Source organism: Perna viridis, chromosome 13, assembly GCF_037379345.1.
Source record: "Perna viridis isolate PV_CMFRI_1.1 ecotype Kerala chromosome 13, ASM3737934v1, whole genome shotgun sequence".
NCBI classification, from domain to species: domain Eukaryota; kingdom Metazoa; phylum Mollusca; class Bivalvia; order Mytilida; family Mytilidae; genus Perna; species Perna viridis.
The window spans coordinates 6,839,556-6,858,189 of NC_142457.1; the positions used below are offsets into that span (position 1 = coordinate 6,839,556).

The 18,634-nt window shown below is 32.1% G+C and overlaps 1 protein-coding gene and 1 long non-coding RNA gene across 2 annotated transcripts; both read right to left on the minus strand.

Annotated features, from left to right (window-relative positions):
* Positions 1–8,876: 8,876 nt before the first annotated feature.
* Positions 8,877–11,912, minus strand: LOC148599398 (degenerin-like protein asic-2). The gene is made up of 2 exons (XM_088559520.1): positions 11,841–11,912; positions 8,877–9,124 (listed from the first exon to the last, which is right to left on the minus strand). Exons 1-2 carry the CDS (start codon positions 11,901–11,903, stop codon positions 8,963–8,965), a joined length of 225 nt encoding a protein of 74 aa, XP_088415646.1. The 5' UTR covers positions 11,904–11,912; the 3' UTR covers positions 8,877–8,962.
* A 26-nt stretch (positions 11,913–11,938) lies between these two features.
* Positions 11,939–15,942, minus strand: LOC148599399 (uncharacterized). The gene is made up of 3 exons (XR_015918227.1): positions 15,831–15,942; positions 15,377–15,440; positions 11,939–12,164 (listed from the first exon to the last, which is right to left on the minus strand). It is a non-coding gene; the product is annotated as an uncharacterized LOC148599399 (long non-coding RNA).
* Between the last annotated feature and the right edge of the window lie 2,692 nt (positions 15,943–18,634).

Consider the following 18,634-nt stretch of genomic DNA (forward strand, 5'->3'; position numbering starts at 1 on the left):
TTGGGTATGTCTGTTTTCCATGTCTGGTCTTTGTCCCTGGATTACATTCTTTTGATTACCGCTGTAACCTGGGTTTCCTTGATTGCTCATTTACTGTTGTTATTTTGTATGTATGATTTTAGTTATTTTATGTTTTCGGAAAGACCATCAGTATTACAATGACGAAAGAAAGAGGCGTTCGTTTGTATTGCCTGTCTAATCGGTTGTCGTCCCTGTTTATTATTTTTGTATGCGTCAAAGACACGGATTATTTAATGAAATTGTTGCTTTTAAAGAAAACCGTATTTCAAGAATAGCTTATCATATATATCATATTGTATACAATGCGAACTTACGCCACCCCTTAAATGATGCATTATTTTGGATGATTCAGAATTATATATATATTTTCAAGTTATATTATTAAAGTAGCAAAATATTTTGTCCATACGGTTAAAACCATTTTGTTCAATTACTTTTTTTTCTTGTTTTTTTAAAAATGTTTTTTGATACAATTTTATACATTTATTCTTTTTTATAGTTATTCCTGTTATTTGTTGTTTTTCTTATTTAAAAGATTCACATGGTACAAAATGATGCTAATATTTGCATCTTCGTCTTTATCTGACAACACCAAATGAGCGTATACATTATGTAATAGGTTCAATGACTGCGAATGTTAATCTCTGTTAAAAACAGGCTAGTCCCTTGCCTTATACAGACCCCCTTTGCAAGCAACAGCAAACCTTGCAGAATGCCGGAAGACCTCGGACTGTCAACAATTAAATGATAATGAAAAAAGCGTTTAGTCAAGTGTACAATGCAGCTAAAGTGAACTGAAAGGTCCCCACTCCATCAATTGTTGCACTAAAACATGATAAGGTGTGAAAACCTCCAATTCTTAAAGGTTTCTGCAATGAATACTTGATTGCTGGTCAATGGCATACAACTGTTATAAAGAGCATTTTGATTGATATTTCTAGGCACTTCATCCTTGTAATAGACACTGTACTCATATAGCTTGGTTTTGAATTAATGACTGGCCAATAGGCAACTTAAGTGCAACAAGGAAGCGATACCGTTTCGTTTTTTAGATTAACTATACAGACATTCTAATCAGACCTGGTTATTATTAGTTATCAACAATACTTCATGCTTTCTATTGCGCGAGAGATTTGCCAATGTAAAAAGATATGCGATACATATCAACCTTAATCTGGTGTAGGAAGTGCAAAACATTAGTTTATCACACAAATCATCTTTGCGTAACTAAATAGCTTAAACTATCTTTCCTTTTTTTATAAGATATGACACATCATCACCTGCCTTAAAATACATATCTTGCTTTTTTTTCTGCGGGTATATAATGCAAACCACTGTAGATATTTTCAGGGCAGTAATTTTACTTTCACTATTGATCAATAGGTAAAACTGCTCTTTAATTAGACGCGTGTCCCTTGAATATGTAAAAGTGGCTTGCACTCAACGTTTATAAATAGACTAGTATTAATGTCAGTTTTTTTTTGTTTTTGGATACTTTAATGCTGATTATGATTGACGTCTGACAAAGTAAGTTTCTGACTGTCTTACTTACAATGAATGTGGAGAAGCTCTGAAAAATGTATCAAATGAAAAGAGTCCTCGGTTGGATGGATTAACTTGTAAAGTCTATAAATTCTTTTGGGGAGATTAAGGTTCATTTGTATATAGATCTCTGAGTTTGGTAATGAGGAGGAACGTTTTTCAGATTTGCAATATAAGAGTGTGATTACATGTATTCCAAAAGAAGAGGAATATAGGATATATATGTAAAATTGGAGACCTATTAATTTATTGAATAAAGACATGGATAATGTCACATCAGTAATTTCATTTAGATTAAAGAATTTACTTCCAGATGTTGTAGCTGATACCCAAAAAGTTTTATGAAAGGTCGCTTTATTTCAGAAAATATTACTAGACTTTTATATAATCTTATGCATTATTTGGGAGAAAACGATTAGGAAGGTTGACATTTGCTTATAGGCTTTGATGAAGCTTTTGATTCTTTTGAATGGCATTTTATTATCAAGGCACTGAAAAACTTTAACTTTGGATGATTGATTTTTTTAATTACTGGTTTGAGGTATTATATAAACATTCTTAGAGTTGTGTTATATAATGAACACGTGTCATTTTTTTTTATCTACAGCGAGACTGTCGCCAGGATGATCCATTATGGCATTATGGCTAATAATTGTAAATCACTATTTACTTAATACGCTTTTGAAATATTATAAAATTTCGGTGCGTTTGGCCTGAAAATTGATAACTCTGTTTTGTGTGTTGACACACCACTTTTCTGGTCTCAATTAATTAAATAATTAATCTGTGGACATCACTCCCAAATATAAAAACTGATATGTTTTATAACTTTATTTGGGAAGGGAAGATTGAGAAGAAGGAAAATTCTATTTGGTGATTTCCTTGATAGTGGTCTGAAGATGATTCACATGGAGTTTTTTCGACATACTTAAAATTAAGCTGTATGATAAAGAGATTCCAGGAGAACAATTCAGGTACTTGGCAAACCGTTCCTGAACATCATGTATTCATATCTGGCGGTTTCAATCTTCATGATATCCTTTGTCTAGACATTATGAATTTGTGACTCTTGAGAGTATTCTGTATTACTGCTATTGGAAATTAAGAGGTAATCGAAATCTGGTTGATCGGATTGATAAGAACAGTACATCATTTTATATATTTGATAAGATTGGCCAGATTTGTGAAACCATAGATTTCCTTAAGTATCCCAGTCATCTTTCTAGTATCCCCACGGCAGTTAAGATTAGTCTTTAAGAATAAATGGGAGATATATCGTCTGATCTATCTACCAACTCTTTCAATTTTTTTTAGCACCATGTTCACTCCGATCTTTATGATTATCGGCGGATGTTTCTAGAAAAGCAGAGGACGCTTACCCTACCTTTGCACCTGGTCCATGCTCCCAGTTTTTAGTGGAGTCCGAGTTGCTCATTTACTTTTGTTACTTTGTATGTATGATTTTAGTTACTTTATGTTCTTTGTTGTGTATGTCTGTTTTCAATGTCTGGTCTTTGTCCATGGAATAAATTCGTTTGATTACCGCTAAAACTTTGGTTCCCTTGATTACTCTTTCTACACTCATAACATATAAAAATAATCACACTAGTAAGGCTAAAATGAGATAGATATATTTCTACTAAAATCAACACTTCCAACTTGTTCAAATATAAGATTTTTGTAGTGTCAAAATACAGAGCGCTCAGAGACGATCACTCGCACACTCAAACTTTGACATTTATAAAATGAGATATAAAAACTCTTTGAAAGATTTATATGGTATTAATGTCTACCCATATCTAGTTTTATCAGAACAGCTGAACTATACATAGAATAATCATAACTTAAGTGATACATGGATACTACCAAAAAATACTACAAAAAGGCACAAACTATTTAATAGTACATTGAAATTTGAATTTTTTCACTATTGATCCTACAACTGCATATGTAAATATGTATAATATAATTCATGCACATAACCAAATTCTATGTTAAGATAATGAAAATCAGTATAATTACAAATAATCTAGATCTGATTGCAAGAGATCTAACTGCAGACCTCTCTTGATGGAGCAGAAAATAAATTTCAACAGTAATTTTATTTCATCCTAAAGTACTTGGTGGTTGAAAATTTAAAATAGGATCCATCAACTTGTTGGATTCAACTTTCTGGATTAAAAAAAGAAATCTAATAGTTGAAACCTCAGTCTAACTGTACCAGTTGATTTAGTGAGTGAAAAAACTGATGGAAGTTATAATTTATATTTTGTTTCTCAAATTAGAATGTGTGATTCTAATATCAAATAAAAAATAATATATCCTCCAGCCACAAAAATCAGAAAGTGAATTTGTTAATTAACATATTATGTTTGGACTCATTTAATGGAACAATGTCACAAAAATATTACTGACATAATGTACAATGATGGGATATACATCTGTCAAATATCCTATTCAAAAGATATCAGTTGCTCCAGCAGTGTAGAAAATAACTGAAAAAGTTGGCAAAAACTATAACGCACTAACATATCACATGTTAATATTTACAGTTTGAGTATACCCAAAAAACTTTATTATCATATAATTATTATCATGATTGATCTGAACTCAACCATTAAGGTATTAAAATAAAGTTGCAGTTGTCACTGTAAATGACACCTTCTCAAAAGGTCTTAAGAAGTAAAAATACTTCAGTCAAAGTACTGAATAATTAATTCTAAAAGATTCATAACCAAATTTTGTCATTACTGGCCATGGGTCAATAACAGGGGACTAGTACAGGGGGTAAAAAAAATAAAAATAAAGTAAACAGAAATGGGACAAGAAACAACAAAATGGTGAAATAGATTGTAGAAAAGGAAAACTGTCCTATATACTGGGTTGCGAACATATAATTACTTCAAAATCGATGAATTCAAAATGGCAAATTCTTCATTATTTTAGTTTCAACAACTATCCACAAAACCACGTGACAATCACGTGTTACACACTTGTTAAATTTGTTAAGTCCTAACAAAACTCGTGTTAGGATTAATCTGAGTAAAGATCCAAAGTAAAATATATACATGTTTTATGCCAACAGCTTCTTATTAATCATTCCCAACGAACAATTTGGAAAGGTTATTCTATTCAGTTTAATAGTTCAAAAACTAGAACAAATTATGTTTTCTATTTATAGACCTCACTACAAAGTCATTGCAAAAGCTACACTACGTGTAGCAATAGATAGATGTATTAAAACTACAAATATATTTAGTTATAGAAAATTCTTAACTTCTAGACTACGTCTAGACAACTGTAAACATAAAAATCAAATTAATGTAATAAAATAATATAAAAGTCCTAGACTACGTCTAGAAAAAGTGAATGTTCGTTAAGTTAACATGCTAAATTTCAATACAAACTACAGTAAATGTTATTTTTTTTAAAAAAGAAAAACAATTATCAAACGTGAACGGCTTTCACTAACAAAAGCTTACCTTACGTCCCAATTAAAAAAAAGTGAAGATAACACGTGGAACAGGTCTTATATACGGGCCTAAGGTCACTGTCATGGTATATGATTTTGACCTCTTAAAACGAGACTGATATGGCTTGTCTTGCGACACAGCTCAATTGATATGCTACATTATACCCTTCTTTAACGATGGCCAATGTAAGATAATAATAATTATTAGTATTAGTCGAAAGAGATAATGTTAGAGTACATGATAAATTTTGATATTTTTATCTTGACTTGATAAAGAATAGTTTTGTTTTGCCTTTTCACAAAATAGGAGCATTGTAACCTCATTTTCCTGGATGTGATTTCGGAACTTATTATTTAGTGTATAGCAATCTTTCAATCGGATTCGTGTTCAGAATGTTTCAAATATTCTTTTTGGTGGTAAGAACTTTACTTGTCGGTCTTACCACCAAAAAGAATAATTGAAACATTCTTACGGACAAGTCGCCTCCAGGTTTTCTTCAATTACTAGCTTATATTGTAGCGGAGAATTGTTTAAAACATTTGCGGTAATAAAATTGCAATTTAAATTGGTCAGAACTATCACACGACATTTTAAATGTAAACAATGGCGAAACCAAACGACCTGATTTTTTTGCAGTTCTCTCTTTAATCGGCTCTCCCACTTCATCAATAGTTCTCCGTCATTTTATATTTTTTTTCAACAACGTTGTCATAGCATTTTCAAAGGCATTTTAATGGACACATTTTAAACGAATATCAAATCAGTTTTTTTGACAGTGCAATAAAAGCTCAAAACCAGTCGTGGATGGTGGTGCATATTTGAGGATATGATTCGGACCGCAAAGACATAACTGTCGATATATTGATTTACCGATATACGAATATTTTACAAACATTTTACCCTCGTTATTCTGTGGAAAAAGTAGTCAGTTAGCTTATTTTCAGAAAGAGAAAACGACATGTTCCATCAGACTTTTATAATCACCTTGTTCTTGTGGACTTTGAAAGCAGAGTGTACAAGTATTTATTCTGATGGAGTTCCTCTAAACATAACCCTGGAACTTTATAAATACTATTGATGTAGCGACACAGTAATCTTCATGCTGTCGGTATAACATAGTAATATATATATATATATATGTTATCTGTATGACACAGTTAGTTTAATGTTATCGGTACGACACATACATTGTAAGTGCATATGCTGTCGGTATGACACATGACTAAATGTATTTGTTGTTGGTATGACAAAATATGATAACCTTGTTCAATTGTTGGCACAAGTACATTAATGTACGTGCATGACCAACTTGAATTCTCATGGAATATTCTGGTACAAGCGTCTTATTATATTTTGTTTTTATTTTTGTCCACTAATCCTTGATTTTACACAATATCATATCCTTAATATTTTGTAGTGCTGTCATGGGTGAGCCATCAAAGAGGAGAAAAAAGCATCTAGTAACATCACCACAAATGATGGTAAATCTATCATTAAAGTAGTGGTGAGTGAAATGGTGTCTGTAATAGTGGACCTTGTGGTAGAAAAAAATGTCCAACCAAGTACATCAGAGGTACATGTAGAATAGCCACCAGATGTGTCGTCACCTGCGGCAATACGTACATCCATCAACATATGCATCGTTACATGGGACCTCTAATAACAACACAACTGGAACCGACATGCCGATACTTGAAAGGATCTAAAGAAGGATCATTAAGTATTTTCTCAGATGACCAGGCAGTATCTCCTTATGCTTTTTAAAGGCCAGTTGCGTGCGTCATTTGCATGTAGAAGTATGTCTAGGTACATGTAGACATGCATGTCTTGTTAGAACAAATATGAACACTTTCGTTTTCAGCGACTCTTATATGTTGTTCTACATCAATGAACATGTATTAATTGTATTTGAATTTTTACTTGTATAATTGTAACGTATGGCCCCAAGGCGTTATTTAATCAAATCTTACACTGCATTTATGTTATACAGCATATCACTCCTGAACTGATTATCCATGTGTACCTTTTTTGTCTGTACAATGTGTGTACAAGCTTCTAATACTTTTCTTTCAATAATTTAATCGCAAGTTTATTTATTTCATGATATATTAATTTTCAGTAAACAAAACATAATCGTAAATTCTGCTAAAACATCAAATGATTAGTAATAATGATGAGGTATTGATTTCAAATTTTCATTTTTTATTCAGGTTACTAGATGAGAACTGCCTAAAAAACACCATCAGATCTGTGTAATCGGGCATATCTACTGTGCTACAAAAGTTTGTAACGTATGGCACTCTGTTGTCTTAACGACAATGTCAAAAAAAAGGAAAACTGTGGTTGAAGTAAATTCCTTTATTTATGAACAAATCCTAAGATTTTTGCAATCACAAGGTATTGAGCCTATATGTGAAGTATGCAAATGTAACACAATGAGAATGCCATTCTACTGTATATACATATACATAGGTACGAATAACGATATAGGTTGTCGGATCCATGTTTAGACTCATCTTATATTTAGACAGAAAAATTTGATACGCAGTAGCAGCCTGTTTGAAATTTTCAAATAAATATCAGACAAAACATGAGGTGATTTGTGCATACCGATCAAATACACATATAACCAATTACAGACCACATTACTATTCATATTTTGTCATTTGGTTGGTTCAATTGTGGAATACAAATATCAAAATTTGCTCTTTCAAAAAGTACCATTCTTTAATTAGTTGATTTAAGAGAAAGATGAATACAGACATGATTTTATCCAAAACGATTTTTACGAAGATATGTCTTAACTAATGGTCCATGTATATTGGAAAATAATTGTTTGTGCGATGAGTTATAAACAGCTTGAATCAAATGTACTGTCGACACTGTGTCTTTATTTATATGTATTGTTACTTCAGTTTTGTGTGTATGATTTCAGTATTAAGTATTATTTATCGGTCTCCATGCAACTTCATATTAAAGACCTGCAGTATTATTAGAGTCATTGAAAGTCCACATCTGATAAATAAAATTTCCTGTTTAGTGCGTAAAATATTTTTTTTTCATAAACATAGCAGATATTCAAAGTCTCAAAACTCCGGAAATTTCATCAAGTTTTGCTGATAACATATACGGTATAAAGAGAATGACTGACTCTCAGAGAAAGATGGAAAGGGAAAAGTTTATAACTAAACTAAAACACAAACGCTAAGATTTTAAATGTCGTTTCGTCATTTATTTTCATCTGTGATGACATCACTTCCACACCTCTTTATAGAGATTTCATATCACAACTCAAACATCAGAACTTGCCGAAAACACTTTTTGTGCCGTGCTTGATCTCTTCCAAAGTGTCCTCTGGAACTGGGTTATGTTTTTCAAGATTAAAGTCTTCCTTGCAAAAATATTATGGTCGTCATCATGAACTTGTGGATCGTTATGTGTATTCATCTGCATCATAAACCAAATTGTCAACTGTGATATACATTTCTTTTCATCTTTGGTGACTTTAATTGGGGAAATCAGCTGGTGTATCAGGAAAAGGAGAGGAGACTTACCCTGCCAAAGCACCTGGTCCATGCCCTTAATTAAAAAAAAAATAGAGCATGAATATTCTGTGCAAAAAGTTGTCTACGGTGTAGTTGGAGGTATTCTTACCAAGATAACTGGATGTTTCATATATAACTGTGGTGACAGTGAATAAGGGTAACAACAAAATGACACTAATCCGATCTATAATCAAGTAAACTATTTCAACACATATGTATCTACTCAAAACAATACTTGCAGACGCACACATTTATTAAGAGAAAGTGCAATGAAACAAACAAGTAGAATTGCCGCTTTGTTGTATCACAATGAGTGCAAGCATTAATTTACAATTATTGAATCTTCATCAATGAACGGTTCATTTAGAAACGTTTCAATATTTAGTCTTTTACAACTGACCGAGGAACGTATCGTTTTGATTTGTTTTTCCTGGCCGTTCGGCAGAGAATTAATAACAACTCAACCACTTCTTCGATACTAATGACAGACATTCCAATCCAAAGTCCAAGAGTTCCACCAATGTTGGACAAAAGGTTTTCAATCTGCAACAAAATGAATACCAATTTAGATCATAGCCAAAGTAAATATTTTCATAGAATTGTGTCATATAATAGATAAAAATCTTCCTGATATGTTTCTTGTCGTTAGGTGGTATGATGAACCTTATTACTTAAATAATGTGTCTTAGCTAAACAGTTTAGAGTGAACGTATGAATTAGACCAAACAACGTTATTTCGTATAAATATGCAAATATTTTCACGTTAAATTCATGTTTATCGAGCTTCACGTGAACTTCGCATGACATGAACGTGATTTCACGTGAAGTTCACTTAACACAAATTTCATGTGAACAGTTCACGTGAATTGTTCACATAATATTCGTGTTTAATGAAATTCACGTAAAAATCACGTTTATATTATGTAAAGTTAAAGTGAATTTCATGTGATGCTCGATTTTAATTTCACATGAAGGCTCGGTTCACCCGAATTTCCCCCGCACTCTGTCAGAAAATGTATTTGCTCAATTCTAGTGAATATCATATAGATTCGTGAAATAATTATGTGACATAATTTTGCCTGTGAATCTGTTCCATAAATAAAAAAATCCCGATAATTTAATTTTAAATGAATGCCTGTACTATTCAAATAATTGTTTTTTTTTCTTAAAAATGGTTGTTTTATAGTCGATTTATGAAATTTAAGAGTGAGGAAAATGGATGTAAATAACGTCACGATACCAAAAAAGGTAGTACATATTAGAGTAGGGCTGAAAATATTATCAAAATAAATACGGAGCGGGCCTTCCATTCATTTGACTGAAAATCGAGTAAAAATTTCAGAAGTACCTTTCGTTCCATTACGAAGAAATGTGTCTCGCTCGGATTATGACCATGGAAGAAGAACAAACATTTGTTCATCTTTATTAAATTTTCTTACAATTTTAATACTTATTATATTTTTATGATATTATCAGCATGAATGAAAAATTAAACTTATGCATTATGAATTTTGTAAAATGTAAACTATTGATTCTTTGCAAAATATTTGCAAAAGCTACACATCATTTAAACATTATTAAGACAATGTGTTGACACATGTAAAATATGAATATTGATTCATATATTGAAAGATAAACTGTTCAATATCTCTCAGGCACATAATAGCTAGAAGCACTCGCATTTCTGATATCCCTCGTTTGTCATTTAGAATTCTCAGTCTTTTTAAGTCGAGGTGGTTATGGTCCTGAATGGTAGAGAAGACTCTGTTAGTGACTACTTTGATAGTGTGGTTCTTGTTTTTTTCACCTACTGTCTGTAGTTGACGTTGGTATACTCGATTAACATACAAAGGAAAAATATCGCCCGAGACGAAGTCTGAGTATGGTGATCTTGTATACCACACTCAAATGCAGAACAATATATGTTATATTATACTAAATATCTCTAAGTTTGTGTTTTGATAAATTTTCACGAATTTGTTAGGATATATTTCGGAAAGTTTTACTTTTTTTTCTGTTTCCCACCTTTGTTGGTGTCACCAAGGGGAAATGACCGATGATTTCCGGTTATGATAACAATAACATTGAAGAAGAAAAAGTACGATATATGACGGTAAGGTTTTTATTAATGTAATTTCCCTGGAAACATCTTTTGATAAAGTATTTGTAAAAGATTATTATCTCACTCAACACGCCTTACACACAACATAGTGTATAGACTAAATAATACAACAGCAGATCCAGGATTTCAGGTTAGTGGGTTTGTTAATAGGTGATCATGAGGTAGAATGTTTGAATAGTCAGGACTTCATGCCAAAAAATTCCAAGTTTATCATGGGTTCAAGCATTCAAAAACAGATAAGCGTGATAAAAATAAGCGCATTTATGATTAAGTAACGCGTTTGATGAACTTTTTTTGTACAGAAAGAGGTTTCAAAACAAGAATTGACGTGTTCATGTATTTACAGGGAAAAAGGTTATTGTAAATATATATATATATATATATATATATATATCAATTGAGAGTAAAATCTAAGAGCGTCGTCAAATCAAATGAAAACAAAAAAAAACAATCAGATTACAGTATTTATCTCAAATTATTTTTTTATAGATATAAGTCCTAGACCATATATCAATGTGAATTCAAATATATTTTAAATGTGCTCATACGACTTTCAATGCAAAAAAATATGATGTCGAGCCCTGACAATGTACTACACGTCTTTTCAAACTATGAAACATATCTTCTGTTAAATACTAAAACAAAATAGAAAACTATAAGTGTAAGTAAAGCCTGTGTGCATGCGAACGACTTTCAGGTTAACTGTTCTATCGCTCTCGACTATTACAACAAAGCTTGAATTATTATATATTCTTAAATATGTATCTTCTAAGTTTACTATCGGATTTACGGAGCCAGTGCGTTCCTGAGTTTGAAATCCCCTTCTTTCAGGAAAGTCGGTAAATTTCAAGCATAATTAGGACACAAAGAGCTAGAAATAGCCTCAGAACCCCCTTTTTTTCTCCAGTCTACTCCCCTCCTTTAATTGTGCGGATCCGCCCTGCTTATCGGAAGTACTGCGCAAAATATTATGTCTATATTGACTATTCAACACTGCTTTGAAAAGTTGTGGTATAGATATTTTGAATACTGAATGGAATTTTTCATTGTTCTCTCAGTTATTAAAATAAAATTAGAAAGAAGCAGAACTTTACGGATACATCCATCTATATCTTACAAGGAAGTTTTTATACTTACCGTAAACGCTTTCTCTTCCTCTGTCATTTCTGTGGACAAATCAGAGAAGAACACGTTGACCATTAACAAATTTTCTCTACAAAAGCAAAAAAAAAAAAAAAAAAAAAAATTAAAGTTACATTTTTGAAAAGTGTCCAACTCGATTGCGCATTAAATATGTAACAAACATGACATTTTAATATAAACAAACTTAATCCAAACATGTACCTTTGTTTTGAGTACTCTAAAACTCTAAAAATGGACATTCCATCAAGTTTTGCTGATAACATATACTTCTTGGCTGGCCAAGTTGATAGAGACATTTCTCTCTCGTATATTGTTTCTCTGTAAAGGTCAACATGGTTTATTACACATAGAGGCATAGAACGCTTTGCAGGACTAATTGAAATATTTCTCACGTAAAGGTGGCACGATAAAAGTCTTATTAAGACAAAATGACAGTATAAGATACATGTATGACATTTAACAATCCGCAATGTAATTTCACCTTGCGGGCCAAAACTTTATAATATTTGTTAGCCGAGGATATTGATGCTTGGAGTTTATAATAACCAAGGTTTAATTTGGCATTTAGTTGTTTCAATTAATATCCATGTAAATGATTTAGTGGTATAAATTTAGTTGTTTTATAACAATATGATCATGAATTGCTTTGTAAAAGACATGGACTATAAATATATGTTGTTATAAAAATGATTTAAAGTGCTAAGACCTATATATTAGTATTTCTCAGTGCATGACTATTATAAAAAGACATTTTAAATGGAAACCAATCAGATTACGAAATGTACTAAGGTTACACATGTGAATTTACCAGTAAAAGTTTAAAGGCCATTGGTCGCATAGGAAAACACTAACCTCTATCCCAACCACTGTGCGGCATCTAAGAGGCTATGATATTTAGATGCTAAAATATAATTTATACCATAATACAGGGTTTATCAGTTGGCAGTTACCGCAAAGTTTACAACTGCAAAGCAAACAAACAGCCACGTGCTTAAATTATAGCATTTTAGTTTTGACAGAACGTTTACTTTTAATTGGTTAGTAACACTTTAAAACGTAAGATTAAGTATGGGACCATTACTTAGTTTGAATCGTATAAATGTTTAATGAAACAAAATAACAATTTCAATTTGCAGCTGTAATCTTAATGATTGCTAAATCTGATTGTATTTTTAAAAAGCTTACACTAAAATTTAGTCATCTCATGGTACAATTTTTATTAAAAAGTTTTCTTTTATTTCTTAGACTGAATACTAAGTTGGGATCTCATGGTTTGTTTCTCTCGATTTTACTATCTTCCATATTTATAACTTATCTTGTCAATTTATTAAAATAAAATATGGTATTATGTACGCGTTTGTTCCCCTTAAATCATTATAAATAGCTAATACAACTTATATGTAGAAATTCTTTGTTGAAGATCAACCAAAAGAAGAGCCCCAACCCAATGCTTTGTAGTCAAAGATTCCAGACGGTTCACGGGTTTCAAATTCTCCATATATAATTTGGTAGATGATTTTAAACTACCTCTGTACATCTTTTTCGTGATTCAACTTGTTGGAAAACATTATCTTCGGATACTTATACAGCATGACCTATGGTTTGAATTCCGAAATTAAAGGAGAAGACTATGTTATTGCGAAAGTCATAAATATCGAAACTTATCTGTGAAATATTTATGAAAATAAAATTGAAAAAAAAAATGATTTCCTTTCCTCTACTAGTTAATCGCAATTAAAAATTAGGGAATTTGGATTTCCCGTACTTATGAGCGCCACCGGTTGAGCTGTGACGTCACGAAGTGAGTTTGTAATGTGAAAGTTTATAGGTAATTGATTACGATATCCGGAAAATGCGCATATTTGGGCTTTTTCCCTCATAATTTCAACCCTAAATATACAGCAGAAGAGATTGAGGCGCAAACTCTGAACAATGTCTGAAGGAAATTTCGAAGATTGTTCGTTTTGGCGAAGAAAAAGTTTTGGTGCTTAAAAAAAAAAAAAAAAAAAAAAAGAAAAAGAAAAACAGGGTCGTAGAGATATGAACGGACGGAATATTCTTTGTTTGAATTTCAATGTGCGGTACTTGTATTAGTACCAAACAGACTTAGTGACGTCACTAGCTTATCGGAAGCTATCGGCAAAAATCGATATAGTGTGCTTATGATCTTTCTTTAGATAGAAGAGTTATGCAAAAGTAATCAAGGGAACCAAGGTTATAGCGGTAATCAAAAGAATGTATTCCAGGGACAAAGACCAGACATGGAAAACAGACATACACAACAAAGAACATAAAGTAACTAAAATCATATATACAAAGTAACAAAAGTAAATGAGCAACTCGGACCCTGGTGCACCGGTAGGGTAAGCGTCCTCTGCTTGTCTAATTGCTCATAAAAAGTCAAGTCCGGGGTAGACAAACGAGGAAAGGAAAACTATGTCCCGTTGAATAAATCAGTTTGCATGGTGCTGAAAGATACACCATAACGATCCACGAGTACATGATGACGACCATAAAACTTCTGTAGTGATGACTTGTAGCAAAAACATAACCCTGTTCCAGAAGCCTAGTTGTTAGAGTTCTAGCGCAATACAAAAATGCTGCGTAGTTTCGGCAAGCTCTGGCATAACGTATGATTTGTGATATGAACACCCCATACGCAGGAGCCGAAGGGATGTTGCCACAGATGAAAGGAAAGTTGACAATTCTGAATGAAAAGTCATCACGTTTGTCGTAGTTTGGTCAATAATTTTCCTCTACTATCGATTTCTAAGTGTAGGTCAAGATATGAGGCTGACTTCACAGTGTCTGTAGTATCCTTTATCTCAAGTTCTTTTGAGTAGATGCAATGTATCAAATCCCCGAAATTAGGATTGTTTCAAGATAATACGTTATCTATATAGCGGAAACTAAGATTAAAGGACCTAGCCAAACGATATTCTTTCTTTCTGATCAGATCAGCTATAAAGACAGCCTCATAAGAGTGAAGGAATAGGTCAAGTTGGCTATCCACATATCTTTCAAAGATTTTGATTTTTGCGAAGCCTTGTGCATTTTACAAAAGCGCATTTTGCATTAAAAAATTATTTATTTTTGTTAGCATAAGAGCCTCACTTACAGAAAAGGTGAACTCCCCCTTTGATAATAAAATTTTGTTCTGTAATTCATTTTTTTTTTTAAATTTTTAAAGCCAGTCCTTTATTGGACTATTTAAACTAGTCAATACAGTTTGGTAATCAGGAATGGCCAAAATCAGATATTAGCGAATTGCAAAGACAAGAAAGTGTCTGAAAATTTCCAGTCACATACCTCCAAATGTACAGCACTCCAATGGCAAAAAATAGGATTGCACGGTTTCATTAAAGGGTTTATAAAATAAATGAAGACATCATAAAATCAATATGAATGTGATGAATTATGCTTTGAATGATCTTTAACGGAGCGATTATTTAATGCTGACGAATCAAGATATTACAATCGAACTTGATCAATAAGAGTTGAAAAAAAAAACATATCCATACTATACCAACCTGCAAGGTTTTTTGCATTGACAATCAAACCCACCTCTTCTAAGTTTCCATAGGCACTGCATTTCTATATAAAATTAACTACTTTTAACTGAAGAAACTAATACCGCTTTCAACGTTGAATTAAATCTGAGATACTGACAATCACTTTACAAAAAGTAAAATTCATATATGTGATAACAAGAATATTGATTTCATTATAACATAAGAAGGATATGGCATTAAAAGGAAATGAAGGTAATTAAAAGTACATATAGACAAATTGGTATTACTTTTACAAAGGAACCTGTTATACCCATCCATAAAGTTGATACAAAAGTGAAAACATTAATCTTTGTTGGCAAACTAGAATGAAACACGAAAATATGTTCTAATCTTTTTTCAAAGTACTCAATGTATATAGGAGAAACAAAAATCAACTCTATAACCAGATTAAACCTATGACAAAAAGACTCACCATTTGGAGAGAAACATTGATATATACTAGGTTCCATGTCATACTTTCTAAAAACGGAACAGTTACACAATTTTTCTGAAGCTTTCTCTACACAGGATTCATGACACGCCTGAAATTCAACCTTACACGACTGTGTACATTAAGCAATGTGTAACTCTAGTATTGTCTTTCTTAGTTAAGTTTCTAGTTCCCTTATATTTTTGATTTCGTTATATTTTCTTATGTTAATCTATCAATAGCATACTATCGTATCTAAACATTGAATGTAATGATCGTGATAAAAACATACATTATCTACAAAAATACTTTTGTTATAAGAAGTAAAAATAATAAATAAATTTGAGATTAATACTGTAATCTGATTGGTTGAAATAATTTTGTTATATCTCAATGGATAAAATGGATATTGACACGCCCCTATTCAGTTAAATTCAGAGCTACTTTTCTTATGTTTAAAGATAAAAATATGTTTTAAAATTAATTTATCAGAATTGGTTATTCAACAAAAATTGTCTATTGAAAAATAACATAAATTTTCCATGTGCATATTTTGTTTATTGCACTTCGAAATTCTATATCTCTATGGATAAAAAAGATGTTGACACCCCACTATTCAGTTAAATTCAGAGCTACTTTTCTCATGTTGAAAGATAAAAATATGTTTTTAAATTAATTAATTATAATTGGTTATGAAAAAAAAATGTCTATTTAAAAAAATAACATAAATTTTTCATGTGCTTATTTTGTTTGTTGCCCTTCGCGCAATATGCAAATGGTAAATTTATATTATTTTTTCAATAAACCAAATTTTTATTATAGCCAATATATATATAGATTATGATAAATCCAATTTAGTTTCTGTACTTGTTTTTTTTTTCACCAATCAAATTGAAAGAGCAATCAAAGGAACCAAGGTCATAGGGTAATCAAAAGAATGTAATTCAGGGACAAAGACCAGACATGGAAAACAGACATTTACAACAAAGAACATAAAGTAACTAAAATCATACATACAAAGTAACAAAAGTAAATTAGCAACTCGGGCTCCACTAAAAACTGGGAGCATGGACCAGGTGCATTGGTAGGGTAAGCGTCCTCTGATTTTCTAGAAAACACCCACCGAGTTGCTCATAAAAAGTCAAGTCCAGGGTAGACATACGAGGAAAGGAAAACTATGACCCGTTGAATAAATCAGTTTTCATGGTGCTGATGGATACACTATAACGATCCACGAGTTCATGATGACGACCATTAAACTTCTGTAGTGATGACTTCAATCTTGTAGCAACATAACCCTGTTCCAGAAGCCTATTTGTTAGCGTTCTAGCGTGATACAAAAAATCTGCGTAGTTTCGGCAAGCTCTGGCATAACGTATGAGTTGTGATATAAACACTCCATACGCAGGAGCCGAAGGGATGTTGCCACAGATGAAAGGAAAGTTAACAATTCTGAATGAAAAGTCATCACGTTGGTCGTACAGTTTGGTCAATAGTTTTCCTTTACCATCGATTTCTAAGTGTAGGTCAAAATATGAGTCTGACTTCACAGTGTTTGTAGTGTCTTTTATCTCAAGTTCTTTTAGGTAGATGCGATGTATCAAATCCCCGAAATTAGGATTGTTTAAAGATAATACGTTATCTATATAGCGGAAACTGAGATTAAAGGATCTAGCCGAACGATATTCTTTCTTTCTGATCAGATCAGCTATAAGGTCAGCGTCATAAGAGTGAAGGAATAGGTCAGCAAATAAAGGAGTACAATTTGTGCCCATTGGAATGTCGACCGTTTGTTGAAAAACACGTCCACCACACTGGACAAATATGTTGTCGATTAAAAATTCCAGCATTTGTACACATCTTCCTCTGTATATTTGGAAGACGATTTGGAATTATTTCTTACATTGTATGAGGAATCTCTACCAAGAACTATATATTTGTATCTAGGTGTACCATCTTTTTTGGAAAAACAACGATGTATAATGTTTTTAAGTCGGGATTTTAACTGAGTATGGGGAATAGAAGTATACGGTGTTGAAAAATCATAGGTTTTAATGCTATTATATTCAGATAATAGTCTTGAACTGATTGCCTCCAAAAGATCTTTCGAATTTTTCAGGATCCACATTGAATTAATACCACTCCGGGAGTAACAAGTGTTGTGGTAGGACTGTAGACCCTCTTTGAAAGTTGTGAGTATAGAAGTTAAAAGTTTTGAAAGAGGTTTGGTGGTATATTTTGCACATCCAGCCATGAAAATTTGCTTGTATGGATTCTTTTGAAGTTTAGGAATCGAATTCATTCTATTTATAAACTGTAATAACAGTGTACATCGTCAAATTTTCGGGAATAATTTTATCAGATCCTGATCTTATACGTTAAAAAAAGGGCAAACCGAAAAATAAAAATAACATAAATACAAAGATATAACTAAGCATCGAATACAGCAGAATGAGCGACAAACAATACAATGAAAGTCGCCAGTGACAAAATCCATGACGAAGGTATTTTAATAGTACTTCTCTGTCTAAAAATGCCTATTAGGTGTGGCATATAAATGAGAAAAGCAGAGATATTTTTAACTAACGAAGTATTTATACATCATAACCTCCAGAAGTAACCATCCGAGTATTTGCAAAGTATGCATTTCAAAGGTATCTGTAGGTCAAGTTTAGTTGAAATGAAATGTGGGAGTACGGCTAGAAAGTTGTCCCGCACTTTTTCCCTGTATAAACAGTTAAAAACATATCCCTGGCATAGATGCTTCAGGATAATTTAGATAGCTTTTCGGTTGTCTTCTAGATGGA

What these genes read in the sequence shown, in the direction of transcription:
- LOC148599398 (XM_088559520.1), bottom strand. Translation starts at nt 11,903, where the DNA reads ATGGTCAACGTGTTCTTCTCTGATTTGTCCACAGAAATGACAGAGGAA. An exon ending in AGGAAGAGAAAGCGTTTACG is followed by an intron (nt 9,125 to 11,840) that starts GTAAGTATAAAA and finishes ATTTTGTTGCAG; the next exon opens with ATTGAAAACCTTTTGTCCAA.